The sequence below is a fragment of the Malania oleifera genome, chromosome 7 (assembly GCF_029873635.1).
Source record: "Malania oleifera isolate guangnan ecotype guangnan chromosome 7, ASM2987363v1, whole genome shotgun sequence".
Taxonomy (NCBI): Eukaryota; Viridiplantae; Streptophyta; class Magnoliopsida; order Santalales; family Ximeniaceae; genus Malania; species Malania oleifera.
In genome coordinates, this window is record NC_080423.1 from 7,647,779 (window position 1) to 7,663,921 (window position 16,143).

General features: G+C 34.5%; 1 protein-coding gene across 1 annotated transcript; it reads right to left on the bottom strand.

Annotated features, from left to right (window-relative positions):
* Positions 1–269: 269 nt before the first annotated feature.
* LOC131160121 (uncharacterized) lies at positions 270–14,908 on the bottom strand. The gene is made up of 3 exons (XM_058115463.1): positions 14,751–14,908; positions 1,364–2,240; positions 270–821 (listed from the first exon to the last, which is right to left on the bottom strand). The coding sequence occupies exons 1-3, from the start codon at positions 14,906–14,908 to the stop codon at positions 270–272; spliced, it is 1,587 nt and encodes a 528-aa protein (XP_057971446.1).
* Positions 14,909–16,143: the final 1,235 nt, after the last annotated feature.

Consider the following 16,143-nt stretch of genomic DNA (forward strand, 5'->3'; position numbering starts at 1 on the left):
TCTTGAAAGAATAAAAAAGAAATCTTTATGTTTTGTTCCTTTGCAATTTCATGGATTGCGAATGGTGTGCGCGTTTAAGTGCTTCTCGGTTTCCATTTCTCATATGTCATTTTGCTTAGAAAAATGAAACTGTTCATACACTTAGCACAGATGAAATACTATGGTTTGTCATAATCAAAATAGGAATCATACTCAAAAAGTCAACATTGTATTCATTCTGAAGGTCTTGATGTGGAAATCATTTTCCTAATTTTGAAAGGTGATTTACTTTATTTTCCATATTGGAAAGCATCACACACTTTGTCTTTAATATAGCTGTCCTTAGGTAAGTGATTCACTAGTTCTTTAGAAGATAATCTATGCAAAAGATCCATGCTAGCGTGACCTAACCTCTTATGCCATAGCCAACTAGTTTCACTTATTACGGCCAAACATCTAATATCATAAGAATTAATATCATTAAATTCAATGGTGTTGATGTTTGATTCACGCTTGCCTACCAAGAAAGCATTTCCATTCAAGTCAATTATTATGCATTTTGTAGACTGAAATACAACATTTAGTCCTTTATCGTATAGATGACTAACAGTCAACAAGTTATGCTTAAGTGTATCTACAAGTGCAACATTATTGATAGAAAGAGATGAATTACCTATTTTACCTTTACCAATGATTCTTCCCTTGGTGTTGTCTCCGAACGTCAAGAGCCCTTCTTTCTTGTAATAAAGAGAAATGAATTTGTTGGCGTTTCCCATCATGTGCCTTGAACACCTACTATCAAGGAACCACTTGTTCTTTATTGAAGAGGTCTTCAAGCAAACCTACAAATAGAATTAGGTGATATATTTTTGTACCCAATTTTTCTTGGGTCCTATGGGGTTAGTGTTCTTGATCACCCATACGTACTTTTCTTTTCCTCTGTTTCCTCTAAAAGGACAAGTGAAGCGTACATGACCCTTTCTTTCACAATATAGAAAAGTTTTACTAGCATGCAAAGGGTTTGATTTGGGTGTTGGATTTTTTCTTGGTAATGAGTTTCTTTTGACACATAGATTTGTAAAACCAATAGATTTGGGTGATGAAAAGCCATAGCCTAAACTTTCTTTGAAATCTCAAATCTTTGAGCCCCAAGTAATTTGTCAAAATTCTCCTTTCAATTGGTAAAGTTGTAAATAATCTTGCTTTGGTCTTCAATTTTCTTCTTCAAAAGCAAGTTTTCCTCAACACTTTCATCAATTTGATTTTTAAAATTTTAAATTTTCATTTGGAAAAACTCATGATCTATTCGAGAACTTTCATTAAGTTCCTCAATTTTTGTATTCAAAGATGCATTTTCTTCCTTTAAATTAGAACAAAGACATACCTCTTTTCTCTTGCATTTTGAGTGTGTTTCTTCAAGATGCTTATTTATTTTTTTAGTTACAATTAATTCATTATAAATTTTTCTACAAGTTTCTTCTAACTCATCATATGAAGAAGAGTATTCGTCATCGAAATTTGCCTCATCTTGCTCATCCGCCATGAAACAAAAGTTTGCAACTTCTTCTTCGTTTTCTCCGTCAGTAAAGAGTCCATCAAGCTCATCCCACTCGGTTGTGTTCATTGCCTTATATTTCTTTTTATCCCCTTGTTGATTGTTTCCCCTTTTGAATTGGGGACATTCAGCTATACGATGTTCGGAATTCTTGCAATTGAAGCACCTTGTGCTTGATTCTCCTTTATCCTTTTGCTTACTGGCCTTCTTAATCAATAAGTATCTTCTGATTTTCCTAGTGATGAGTGCTGTTTCTTCATCATTGTCACTCTCTTCTTCTTCCATAATTTTCTTTTTTCTTGTTGTATTTAAAGCCATATCTATTGTCTTTTTCGGCTTTTCTACTTCAGCTGTAGCATTCTTCTTCTTGATTTCATAAGTCATAAGAGATTCGATGAGTTCATCAAGAGTTACTATAAATAGGTCCTTTGCTTCTTCAATTACTGTAGACTTTGCATGCCACGATTCGGGTAATAAACGAAGCACTTTTTGCACATTGTCTTCCATAGAGTATTCCCTACCAAGTGCTTTGAAGCCATTTTTTATATGTGTAAACTGTGTAAACATGAAAGTAATTGAATCACTTTCTTTCATTTTAAACATTTCATATTCTTTAACCAACATATAAATTTTTGACTTCTTAACTTGAGACGTACCTTCATACGTTACTTGGAGCTTTTCCCACATTTCCTTTGCGGTGTTGCATCTGCAAATATGGTTGTACTCTTCATCACTCACAGCACAATAGAGAAAATTTTTTGTTTTGAAATTTAGTTGAACTAATCTTGAGTCGGCATTCAACAACTTCCCGATTGGTATGAGCTCACCTTTGTCATATTTGAATACGTAATCTCATTTGGTGATCACATTCCACATTTTTAAGTCGTATGATTGGATGAAGATTGTCATTCGGTCTTTCCATGTTGGGTAGTTCCTTCCATTGAACTTTGGTGGATGATCAACAGATTTTCCTTGGAAAAACATATTCGCCATTTGATCTTTGTGCTCTAGACGTCACCTCGAAAGTCAAACGACTAGCTCTGATACCACTTGTTGGCTCAGGTGTGCATCTAGAGTGGGGATGAATAGGTGTCTTTCGCGGATATATAAATTTTTCTACAAAATAAAATAACTAGGCAAGAAGAAAGTGAAATATATCACAATTATTTCAAGGCAAGTAAACATAAACAAATAAATAGATGAGGGAGAGAGAACCTCAACACAATGATTTAACGTGGTTCAGCTCCAAGCTTACATCCATGCCTTAGCTCCAAGCCAAGGATTCCCAAATCCACTAAACACTCTCCTTTCAAGCCAGAGAAGCCTTTACAAGATGGGAACCAATCCCAGCGGCTCACCAAGAGCTACAATAAGGAGTTCCCTAAGAATCTCCTTAATAATGGCTCTTTAAGAACCTTCAAGCACAATGTATCAATAGCAAGTAGATACAATACAAAATGCTCCTTCTTGAGCTGATATTGTTGGTCTAACATGGCTTACTAATCTTGTTTTGATGATAAAAAATGAAAGGTAATTTAACATGTTTTGTTGAAATTGATGATACTTCAGGAATCGGGTTTTTAAGCTCAAGTTCAAAGTTATCACAAAGCTCATTGCAATAATACATGAAAAAGAAATGAAAGATCAAAGAACGTATTCCAAAGACACCTTGATGAAAGCTTAAAGAATTGAAGGAAGCTTAGAGAATTGAAGTTAGAGGCAAGATGGACTAAACAAATGACAAGCATGAAGACTCCAAACTTAGAATAGAATTAAATCTTAGAAGAGTCTCTATGTAAGTACTTCATTCAAATGATAATTTGATTGAATTTGAAGCTCATTAGGAAACTTATTGACTTAGAGACCATATTTTGAAAAACCCCGAAAAGTATTTTTCAAAAGTCTTAAATTATTCTGGGGAAAGCAAAAGAGTAAAAAGAAATTGGAAATAAAATGAAAAATCAAGTTTTTTTGTCTGTCTAGGCAACTAACAAAGTCAATCCAGGCGACTGAAAAATAAATAAACTGATTTTGAGAGAATCCGAGAGGACCCAGGCGACTGACTCAATGTTCCCAGTTGACTGACTCCTTGCTGAGTTTGAAATTTTCAGTGTTATAATGAATCCAGGTGTCTGACTTTTTATTTTTAGTCGACTGACTCTTCGAGATTTCAAATTTTAGATATAACGGGAGGTTTTCAAATTTACATTTTTGAATTCTAAACATTATGAAAACTTGGGAAACACTCCAAGTCACTTGGAGAACACGAAATACTCTTGTTTAAACATTTATAAATACTCCCCCAGGCTAAGGATTCAATACAACAAGCAAGTACATAGCATTCAAAGCACTCTTGCTCTCAATACTCTCAAAGCTCTCTTACTCTCAAATTCTCTGAAGTTCTTTACTAAGTTTTGCTGTGAATCTCTCACGAAATTTCTGAGCCTACTCTGAATTCTTTCAATCTAGAAAGAAAGTTCACAGTGATATACTTCTAAGGCTTCAATTTCTGTCTATTATTATTTTGAATTGAAATATATTTTAGTGCTTAATTGTTGTACTAATCAGCTCTTGTTGAGAGTGTCTTTGTACACCAAATTTATTTTTTGTTTTGTAGATGGTTCAGGTCTTTGAATCGTTGTTGGACCAAGCATGGGGTATCATTTGGAGAGGCGAACTCTATCCTATTGAGGGAGAGATTGTAAGGCTGCTCTTGCCTATAAAAGGAGTGTGTAAGGTTGCTCCTCCCGATAAAGGAGTGGTATAGTGGAATCCTTGGGTGTGTTTGCCTAAGGCGAGGATGTAGGCGGGTATAGCCAAAGCTCGTAAAACTTGCGTCTCACTCTCTTCCCTACCCTTATTTAATTTTCAGCTCATATAAACTACATGGTTGGAATTTAATTTTTCTGTTCATATAAATTACATGGATTGAATTACAAATAAACTAAAAATTAATTTGACTTTGGGATTGTGGAAACCAAAAAGGAAGTACGTTGGTTGATCAATATATATTGCGGAAACCATTAGGGAGTACGTTGATTAGTTAACACCGAAGACTCATTAATTGAAAGTTTATTTAAATTCTGATGTTTCGGAAGAGTATTGGAAATTTACATTATGCTTAATATTGAGAAATCAAGTTCACTAATACAAGGCTTTTATCAGCTACATTCTTAAACTGTACTTTGAGTTACTCAATTGCTAAATCTTGGAAGCATTGCTAAATTCATTTTATAGAGTAAATCTTGTTTTGGGAATCTTGGTTGGTTGAACTAAATTGCTGAAAGAAGTATTCTAGTTAGAATTCTCATTCATAAATGTTTATAACTAAATTAATTTTCCATTAAACTTGTGATTGTAAACCAACTTTGTATGTGTGTTTGCTGAACCAAAAAGAGTTAAGAAAGAATTAATTAAAAAGGCTATAAAGAAATTTTAAATTCCCAATTCAGCCTCGCCTTTTGGGAATATACACATTCCTTTTCAATTGGTATCAGAGTAGGGTCATAGAAAATCTAAATTAGAAGCTATATAAAGATCCCTATGGCACACCTAGGTGTATCCCCTTTTGCTGAGGGTCAATCGTCAACTAGACTCCCTATTTTATGTGGTGTAAACTATACTTTTTGGGAACAGAGGATGAGAATCTATCTACAAACCATGGATTGGAAGGCATGGAAAGTTGTCACACATGGTGACCACATCCCCACTAAATTAGTTGATGGCAAAGAAGTACCCAAAGAAGAAAAAGACACGTCTGATAATGATTTTAAGATGTTGCAGGTTAATTCTAGTGCCATGAATGCACTATATTATGCCTTAGATATAAATGAGTTTAATAGGGTCATGACATGTAAGTCAACCAAAGAAATTTGGGATAAGTTAGAGGTAACCTATGAAGGAACGGTCGATGTTAGAGATAGTAGAATTAATATGCTCACAAGTGAGTATGAGGCCTTTATGATGAACTGCTGGGCTTTTGTGGAGCCTAGTTGTGTCTTAATTTGGATGACAACCTGACCTTTGTTTAATTAGAGATTTCTATCCTAACGCCCTCGGGGAAAATTTTTGAAGCCCATTCGGAACGGAACCCTAGGCGCAACATATAAAAAGGGTGCTTTCGGGTGATTAGGGTTCTAGTGGTTGTATCCGCGAGAGAGAGCAAGAGCGAGAGAATTGTATCGCCGCACTCTCTGTGCTTTCTTCCTGATAATATTGAAATCCCTGCAACTCCGTAGACGTAGGCAAAATTGCCGAACCACGTAAATATTGTCTTGTGTGTGTGATTGAATTTTTCTTTGACGTTATTCTTTCTCTATTTGCTTCTCACAGGTTTCGGGAATTTGTTCGTATATTCCTAACATGAACCCGTATGAAACGATTGTAGACACCCCATTTTTACCCAAGGCCAATATTATTATTATTATTATTTTGCTATTATTATTGTTATTTTTATTACTATTATTATTATTATTATTATTATTATTATTTCATTATTATTATTATTATTATTATTATTATTAGTGTTTTTATTATCTTTATTTTATTATTATTATTAATTTACTATAATTATTCTGGATTATTATTACTATTATTTTAATTTATTTTTTTATTACCTTATAATAATAATAATAATAATAATAATTATTATTATTATTATTATTATTAGCATTAGTATCATATTTTGGCTATTATTATTTTTATTATCTTTATTTTTATTAGTAATGTTATCATTATTATTATTATTATTAATTATTACTTTTAATATTTGTATTATTACTTTATTATTATTATTATTATTATTATTATTATTTTATTGATAATATCTTTATTATTTTTATTTTTACTATAATTATTTATTATTATTTACTATTAGTAGTAGTAGTATTATTATTATTATTATTATTTCCTTATTGATCCTTATATTATTATTATTATTATAATAATAATAATTATTACTACTATTTTCATTATTACCATAATAGTAAAAGAAGAAAAGGAAAAGAAAAAGAAAAAGAAAATCAAAAAAAGAAGTTTTTTTTAGGGTTTTTAGAATTTTTTTTTTATATAAGGGGGGGCAGCGGAGGCCAAACACAGGGAGAGCCGGGGGGAAGCACAGACCAAAAAAAAAAAAGAAACCTTACCTTACAGTCTCGTGCTACAGCAATGGAGTAGTCGGCGTTTGCGCAGTCAACTAGATGAAACCAATCGAGCAGCGATTTCTTATCCGATCAATGCGAAATTTTACGAGGTCTTTTCTAACCCTTTAATCTTAATTGTCACCGTTCAGATTCTTCTTTTGAGTTTTCCCCCTTTGTGTTAATTTCTTACATAGCCGTATCACCGCCACAGCAGTGGAGTCATCAGCGTTTGCACATCCAACTGGACGAAGCTAATCGAGCGGCGATTTCTTGTCCAATCAATGCGAAATTTTACGAGGTCGTTTCTAACCCTTTCTTATTAATTTCACCGTTCAGATTCTTTTTTTGAGTTTTCTCCTTTGTGTTAATTTCTTGCAGAGCCGTATCACCGCCCCAGCAGTGGAGTCATCGGCGTCTACGCATTCAACTAGACGAAGCCAATCGAGTGGCGATTTCTTATCCGATCAATGCGAAACTTTATGAGTTCGTTTCTGACCCTTTCTTCTTAATTTTCACCTTTCAGATTTTTCTTTTGAGTCTTCCCCCTTTGTGTTAATTTCTTGCACAGCCGTATCACCGCCGCAGAAGTGGAGTCATCGGCGTCTGCGCATTCAACTGGACGAAGCCAATCGAGCGGCGATTTCTTATCTGATCAATGCGAAATTTTACCAGGTCGTTTCTGACCCTTTCGTCTTAATTTTCACCATTCCGATTATTATTTTGAGTTTTACAACTTCATTTTAATTTATTGTATAGCCGTCTCACCGCCGCAGCAGTGGAATCGTCAGCGTCTGCGCATTCAACTAGATGAAGCCAATCGAGCAGCGATTTCTTATCTGATCGATCTGAAACCTTACTCGGTTGTTTCTGACTCTCCCTTGTTAATATTTACTAGTTTGATTAATTTCTTTGAGCTTCGTAATTTTATCTTCATCTCTTGGACAATTTGTCCACACACCCACTACACACACTCAGCACACTGCCTACACGTACACTGCACACGCTAAATATAGGCTGTATATTATTATATTTATTATATGGAATTATTCATAAGATCTTTTAAGGTGTATATGTTAGTAAGTTAATTGTTTTTTAGTCATGGTATCACTATATATATTTATCTTGAGTTTTGGGTTTTTATTATTATGGTATTTTTTGTAGACATTAACTAGCCTATTCTCGTTATGGTAAGGCCGTCAGTCGGCTAGGAATAGTAGGAGCTAGACTGGGAAATGGCCGGGTTCGATGGGGGTCGCAGCGGGAAACTAGGAGAGGGCATATCAGGCCGTCAATCCGATAGGGCTCCGACGAAGCCTACGACGTCCGGCAAAGTCAAGCACACCAGGCTGAGAGAGAGCAGCGGGAGACTGGGAGAGACGATCGCGCCACGAGGAAGAGGAGGTTCCATAGGGAGAATAGGAGGGAAAATATCCCGCAGATATGGATAAGAAATTTTGGGCATTAGTGACGGTTTCAAAACCATTACTATTATTTTCCGTCCTTTTGTTTTAAAAAAAAATGACATGGCATTAGTGACGGTCCACGATTCGTCATTAATAATGGCATAGTAGTGACGAGTTTAGAAATTCGTCACTAATTAAGAACCAATGGTGATGAATTTATAAATTTGTCACTAATATTCTGAACTTAAATTTTTTAAAAAAAAAGGAAATAGTAGTGACGAATTTAAAAATTTGTCACTATTGGTCCTTATTAGTGACGAATTTACAACATCGTCACTAATACTCTAAACTGAATTTTTTTTATTTGTTATTAAAAAAGGCATTATTAGTGATGTTTTCAAATCCGTCACTAATAAGAGACCAATAGTGACGAACTCATGAATTCACCACTAATACTTTGAACTTAAAATTTTTAATTTTTTTAAAAACAGGAAGTATTAGTCACGGTTCTCGAATTCGTCACTAATAAAATGCCAATAGTGACGAATTTACAAATTCGTCACTAATACTCTAAACTCAAATTTTTTTATTTTTTTTTTGAAAGTGAAGTATTAGTGACGGTTATCAAATCCGTCACTAGTAATGACCAATAGTGACGAATCTTGTAATTCGTCACTAATACTCTGACCTAATATCCTTAACTAAATTTTTTTATATATTCATAAATATTAGTAGTGACGGTTGGTTAATCGTCACTAATAAGTGACTTTTAGTGATGAATTTAATTCATCACTAATACCATAAAATTGTCGCTAATATTTTCCTGAAAAAAATTTCGCGCAAAAATTATTTACTATGCAGTTTTTAGTGACGAAAGTATTAGTGACGAATTTAAAACCGTCACTAATAGTGTTGTATTAGTGATGGCTGCTAAAACAGTCACTAATGCATGTACTATTAGTGACGATTTTGAAGAACCGTGACTAATACAATACTATTAGTGACGGTTTTAAAATCATCACTAAAATTTTCGTCACTAAAAACCTGTTTTTTTGTAATGAGTTATATATATGCAAATAGGGGTGAATTTTAATAAAAAATAGGACCTATCTCTAATTTTAAAAGGACTTCAGCCAACCGAATCTAGGGCATTAAGAATGCATTGGTCGACTGAACTAGTACAAAGTCAAAAGTTGACTTAGCTCGGGCAACTGGTCCAAAATGAATGGACTTTTCACGGTCAATTGAACCCTGAATGCTGACACTTTTTACCTTCCCTAGCTGCCTGAACTTTTAGTTCAAAATCACCCCAGGTGACCGACTTGTGAGGTTCGGCAAACTGAACCATTCACCAGGCGATTGAAACCACGAAGGTTTAGTAAATCGCCTGGCTTGGCCGACCGATCATTTCCCACGGTTAACAGAACCTAAGAAATTCAATTTTCTTTCTGTGTTTGTTCGGGTGACTAACCTTATGGACTGGACAACCGAAATTCTCAGGTTGCCATAAATTAACTGCGGTAATTAGGGTAAAAATGATACTTAAACTTTTCTAAAAAATTCCCTTTGAGTCCCAATGGTTATATTTTTGTCAAAGGCTATATGTGTACCTTCATTTCGAAAAATTAGAGATCGATTAAGGCCTTGATTAACAAAAATTCTCTCTAAAATTCCTTGGGCTATTCATTCCCATACAAGTTTACATACTTCACCTTTACTCATTCCTTTGCAAAAATACCTTTGGTGAAAGTATCTTGAGATAACCCATATTGCTACAAGCTTACACTCTCATATACGTTGATTGATTTTTGATTTTAGTGAGAGTAAGCCAAAAATTTTTCTCCTGTGATAGAATCCATAAATTTATTTTTAGGGAAACTTTCTTAAGCTTGTGATTCTTTGCATTCTTGTTGCAAGACTCAAGAGCTTGTCTTGTGTTTTGAAGAAAATATTTTTGACAAGCTAGTTTTCTAAATATCTCATGTGCTTGACTTTTGAAAATCATTTTTGATATTTTTGCTTGTGCATTTCAAATCTTTGATATTGCACTTTGTGATTGATATAGTTATCTTGATTCAAAGATCCTTACACAAACTCTCTCACATACTGATTGCTATATTTGCATTATCTTGAGAGTAGTCATATAATCTTCATTGAGCTTATAATTCCTATCACATTGAAGTGCATTGATTGTATTGGTACATATTTGTTTATCGGAGAAGCATTGATATTGTACACAAAAATTGTATTGCTTATCTGTTATAATCCAGGCATGGCCTGAGGGGGTGTTGATCTAGCCCGTAAGGATCAGGTTGTAAATGTTGGGGGTTAGCCCTATGAATTTGACGTGGGGTTTCCCTTGCCCAATAAGGAAAGGGGTGTTGTATTTGGTGTTGCTCCACCCATAAGTGAGAAAAGGTAGTGAATCCTCTTGTTTGTGAGCTTAAGGCGGGGATGTAGGTAGTGTAGGCCGAACCCCGATATCATATTGTGTGCCATTCTCTTTTTCCCTTATACTCTTTATATTTCTTTACTTTTATATATGCACATATATATTTAATTATTTATTGCCTTGATTGTTCATCTTACATGCTTTGAATATTGTGTGTGTTGGAATCTGTTTAGATAGACTTTAGATTGCGTAATATTGTTGACATCTGGTTTAACATGAGCATAAATTTTTAAATACCCAATTCACCCCTTCTTGGGAATACACTAATTCCAACATAACTACAAAAAGGTCAGACACATTAAACTTGATTGTCCACAGCTGAAGAAAGATAAGAAGAAGAAAAAGAAGGCAATGGGATGATACAAGCTCAAGCGAATCGAAGAATGAATCAAGTGAATAAGAAGTTGCAAACATATGCTTCATGGCTCCGAATGACAAGGTAAACTCCTACTATAGTTCATTAGAAGAGTCTAGTGAAGAATCATGTAACGATTCATGTGATAGTATGCCCTCATACAAATAAATTCATGATGAATTATTTACCTAACACAATAAGTTCATTAAAGTATCTAAAGGGAATATAGATTTGAAAGAACAAAATGAAAATATGAAAAATCAGCTAGAATCTTCAAAATTAGCTGAAAAAGAAAAGGAATCTCATATTGATGATCTCATAAAGAAAATTAACAACATGTCTTAAGATTTGGTAAAACTACAAATAAATGGAGAAAGCAAGAAAGACTTAGAGATAAGTAACCTTAAAAGTAAAATTGAAGATAAAGACAAGATCATTTACAATTTTACTAAAGGAAAAGAGAATTTTGAAAAGAAGGTTGGACAACAAAGGATGATTAGTGATAAAGAAGGAAATGGATACAATGAAATAGAAAACAAAAAGAAGAACTTATTTATGAGATATTTTGTAGAAGAAGTAAAATACTATGCTAGTACATCCTCTACAAATATTCATGAACACACTACTTGCTTCTTATGTAGGAATAAGGGACACATAAAGTTTAATTGTCAACTTAAAAAGAAGTATGTCAAAATAAAAAATGAATGGAAAGTGAACACTAAAAATAGATATAACTCAAAAAAAATTAAGAAGGTTTGGGTTCCAAAAGTAACACCGTAAATCCTTCCTTTTAAGTATGCTTTAGGACCACTCCATCAAAGGAAAAATAGTACTTGGACAATGGGTGTTCAAGACATATGAATGGGGATAGAACGAAGTTCACCACCCTAGTTCAAAAAGATGGAGGGTATGTCACCTTCGGCGATAATGGTAAAGGTAAAATCATCGGAATCGGAAAAATTGGTAATTAATCCTCATTAATAATAGATGATGTTTTACTAGTAGATGGATTAAAGCAAAATGTTTTAAGCATAAGTCAACTTAGTGATAAAGGGATTGACATAGTTTTTAAGCAAGATAAGTGCATAGTTCAAAATTCAAGAAAACATGAAGTGTTATTTACTGTTTATAGAGTCAACAATGTTTATTGTATAAACCTTTAAAATCTAATCTCTCAAGAAGTAACATGCTTAGTTTCCATGAGTGAAGCTAGTTGGCTTTGGCATAAAAGATTAGGGCATACAAGCATGGATTTATTATCAAACTTATCTAGAAAGAAGTTGGTCAAAGATTTACCAAGCACAAAATTCATAAAAGACAAAATTTGTGATGCTTGCCAACTTGGAAAGCAAATTAAAACAAGCTTTAAAAAGAAGAAACATATTTCTACTAGTAGACCCTTAGAACTTATTCATTAATATTTATTTGGTCCTACAAGAACTCAAAGTATAGGAGGAAAGAAATATATTTTTGTCATAGTTGATGACTACTATAGGTTTACTTGGGTACTCTTTTTTGCCTCCAAGGAAAAAGCTTGTAATATGTTAATAAATTTGTATAAGAAACTTCAAAATGAAAAAGGATGTAGTGTCTCAAATATTAGGAGTGATCAAGGAAGAGAAATCAACAACAAAGAAGTTGAAAAATTTTGTAATGAACATGGAATAAGTCATAATTTGTCAGTACCTAGAACTCCCCAAAAAAATGGAGTTGTTGAAAGAAAGAATAGAACTCTTCAAGAAATGGAAAGAACAATGCTTAATGAACATAAGCTATCAAAGTGTTTTTGGGCTAAAGCGGTAAATAATGCATGCTATGTGATAAATAGAGTATTAATAAGATAAAATCTAAATAAAACTCCTTATGAACTTTGGAAAGGTAGAAGACCTAACATTTCTTACTTTCATGTATTTGGATGCAAATGTTTTGTATTAAATGATAAAGATGATTTAGGTAAATTTGATGCAAAAGCTGATGAAGGAATATTCTTAGGATACACACTAAAGAGTAAAGCCTTTAGAATTTATAATAAAAGAACTCTTACAATTGTGGAATCAATTCATGTAACATTTGATGAGGAAAATCCATTTAATAAAACAATAAATATTGAAGAAGTTCAAACCACTCAAAAACCAGAAGACTTAGAATTTATAGAAGTAAAAGAAGAGAAGAATGAACTAACTTCAAATGACAATGCTACAGAAAATTCTGAGTTACCCAAAGTATAGAAATTCACAAGAAATCATCCTAGGGATCAAATCATAGGAAAACCATTACGAGGTGTATCTACTAGAACTTCATTGAAAAATCTATGTAATTTTTACGCACTCTTTTCTCAAGATGAACCTAAGAACGTTGAAGAAGCTCTAAGTGACGATTCATGGATAGTGGCTATGCAAGAAGAATTAAATCAATTTGAAAGAAATAAAGTATGGAAATTAGTTGCTAGATCGGATGACCATTCAATTATTGTAACAAGATGCGTATTTAGGAATAAAAAGGATGAAAATGGAATAGTGGCAAAAAATAAAACTAGACTTGTGGCTCAAGGATATAACCAAGAAGAAGGAATAGACTATGATAAGACCTTTGCTCCCATAGCTAGAATGGAAGCCATTAGAATATTATAGAAAAACTAGAAAAAGGATGTTGAGTTCCGTGAACTCAGAGTTTGATGTCATAAACTCAAGAAAAACGAAAGGCTCAACAGTACCTCACAAGGTGTCATGGTTGACACGTTTGTTCTCTCAGTGCTCTCAAGGAACCATAAGTGCTACAAATCATGTGAAAGTGTGTTTTTAGCCTCGTGAAGTACCATGCGAATACAAGATTTTACATAACCACAATAACAAAAATGAATCACTAGTTAATCTACCTAGAGTGGCATATCATTGCATAGGCTATGTATGTGAAACTATCCACAAGTAACTCACTACTTCGTTAGTGAGCATAAAAAGATCATGTACACTATAAATCTAAGCATGTGACTTGCAAGTAATATAAAAGTATGTAAATAGAATAACAAATGTTAATATTGTCTAAAACAGATGATGTCACTAAAATTTTTCAAAAATTGGGCCAATTTTGTGCTTTAAGTGTGCTATGTATTGTTTTACCTATCCCCTACCCCCAACTTAAAACTTCAGTGTCCTCACTGAAGTGTGGAAAGAAAGAAAGAGCTTAGGGAGCAATGAGGAGAACACTGTATGAACCAATAGAAACAACTAGTGTACCTGCATATGTTAAAAGCACATAGAATCCGCAAATATCATGCATGCACGAATGCAACTATAACACAAAAAAACATGTAGACAAAACACCATGTGAAATTTCATTAATTCTCAAAGGGGCATTACATTGTATAGGAAGTCAAAAACATGGTGATAGAATCAGAAAATAAAATACAAATGCAAAGAAAAACAAAGCAAAAGTGTGCCGCAAAAGCACAATATGTCTGTAGGTAGCGTAAAAAGGATCCCAGGTGGTTTACCCTAGACTAATCAGAAACGAAATCAGAATTTGAATTAGAGGAGGATAAGATTTTGTCCACTCAAGCAACATGGTAATCCAAGGTCAGTTTGTCCATTAGACGATGTAGAGAAGGAGTAGGAGGGGAAGGTGGACTGCGTGGATCATATGACAAAGTTGGGTTAATCGTATTAAATGTCAGTGAGTGCGAAACTATACCCTCTAAAGCCCTTGGCTAGCCTCTAGAGGATGTGCAGGTTCAAGCAACATAGTAGAGTGAGTTGGGGGTTGTCCATCCACAAGGGTCACCTTTGGTGTCCTTATCTCTTTCGATGTACCCCTAAGGTTCTGTGGACCACTTGAAAAGGATCCCCTTCGTGATATGGCCCGAAGTCACCTATGAGGAGTCCGTATTGCACCCACAGTCCCTCCTGGAGTTGGTTGGCCCCATGAAGAAGATCCCCTTCTTGACAAAACCTGAAGCTGTTGCCATTTGGCAGTGGGTTGGGACAAATCCTGGGACGAGTCTTGCCCTGAGATAGGTTGAGAAGACATCGTTGAGGAAGTTCAGCTATTAATGAAGGGGGGAAAAGGAAAATACGAAGCCTTAAGTGGATTGCACATAGGAAAGGTATCAGAATGGAATCAGGTGACCAAATGGAAATAATAGAAGAGGGCAAGCGATGAGGTTGAAGGGAGGTGGAAAAAGCAAAAGATAAAGAGCCGAGAGTGACACAGGTTTTTCAATGACTTTTAGATTTTCCCAACCAAGTTGCACCTAGCTCTGTGGTGGTTGCGAACATGGTCAACTTTCTTGACAATTTATACGTCCAGATAAGTTTAGAGAATGAACTAGGTCGCACCATCAAGGTGATGGTTGTGCCCTTGGTCAAACTTCTCGGTATGTTTGAAAGTTCAAAAGACAAATAGTCGTACTCCCAACTACCTACAACTTATCCTTAAGGACTTTAGCATCTATCTATACTGATTAAGTACACCCTAAGAAGGAAATAAATAAAAAATATTCGATTTGCCTTTTGGAAGCGCTAAGTTTACCATCTTCAGCTAGACAAACTTGAGCTCAAGGTGGATATACAAGGTCACAAAGGAAAACCTTTTCGACCAGCCCCTCATTACTCCCTTTGACACATGGCCTAAGGCATTGAACATTAACCTTTAAAAGTGTGTTAGTTTTGGGATCCATGATCTCAACCACTCCATGAGGAAACACACAATTCACAACATAAGGACCATACCATATGGAGCACAGCTTACCCAAAAATAACTTCAGCCTTGAGTTGAAAAACTACACTTTCTGTTGGGGGTTCAAACGAGTTCACAACTATATGTTTGTTATGTGCATTCTCATACGAGGCATTCCAAATCTCGTCCAACTCATTGAGTTGGAGGCGGTGATGAGCACCTGCAACGGCCATATCAAAATTGAAATTTTTAATGGCCCAATAAGTGTGGTGCTCTAACTTAGTGGGGAGGTGGCAAGCTTTGCCATAGACTAACTAGTATGGGGAAATACCGATAGGGGTCTTGTAGGCTATCCTATAAGCCCATAAAGCATCATTTACCCACGATGACTAATCCTTTCTATCTGGTCTTATAGTTTTCTCAAGGATAGTCTCAATTTCATGATTTGAAACCTTTAACTAGCCATTAGTTTGGGGATGATATGGTGTGACAACTTTGTGGGTAATGGAGTACTTTTGGAGAAGTGCAGCAAAATGGAGATTGAGGAAATGTTTTCCTTCATCACTAATACTAGCTTGGGGACAGCC

What these genes read in the sequence shown, in the direction of transcription:
- LOC131160121 (XM_058115463.1), bottom strand. Translation starts at nt 14,908, where the DNA reads ATGTCTTCTCAACCTATCTCAGGGCAAGACTCGTCCCAGGATTTGTCC. An exon ending in GCAATACGGACTCCTCATAG is followed by an intron (nt 2,241 to 14,750) that starts GTGACTTCGGGC and finishes CCATATTTGCAG; the next exon opens with ATGCAACACCGCAAAGGAAA. An exon ending in CAAAATGCAAGAGAAAAGAG is followed by an intron (nt 822 to 1,363) that starts GTATGTCTTTGT and finishes TTCTATTTGTAG; the next exon opens with GTTTGCTTGAAGACCTCTTC.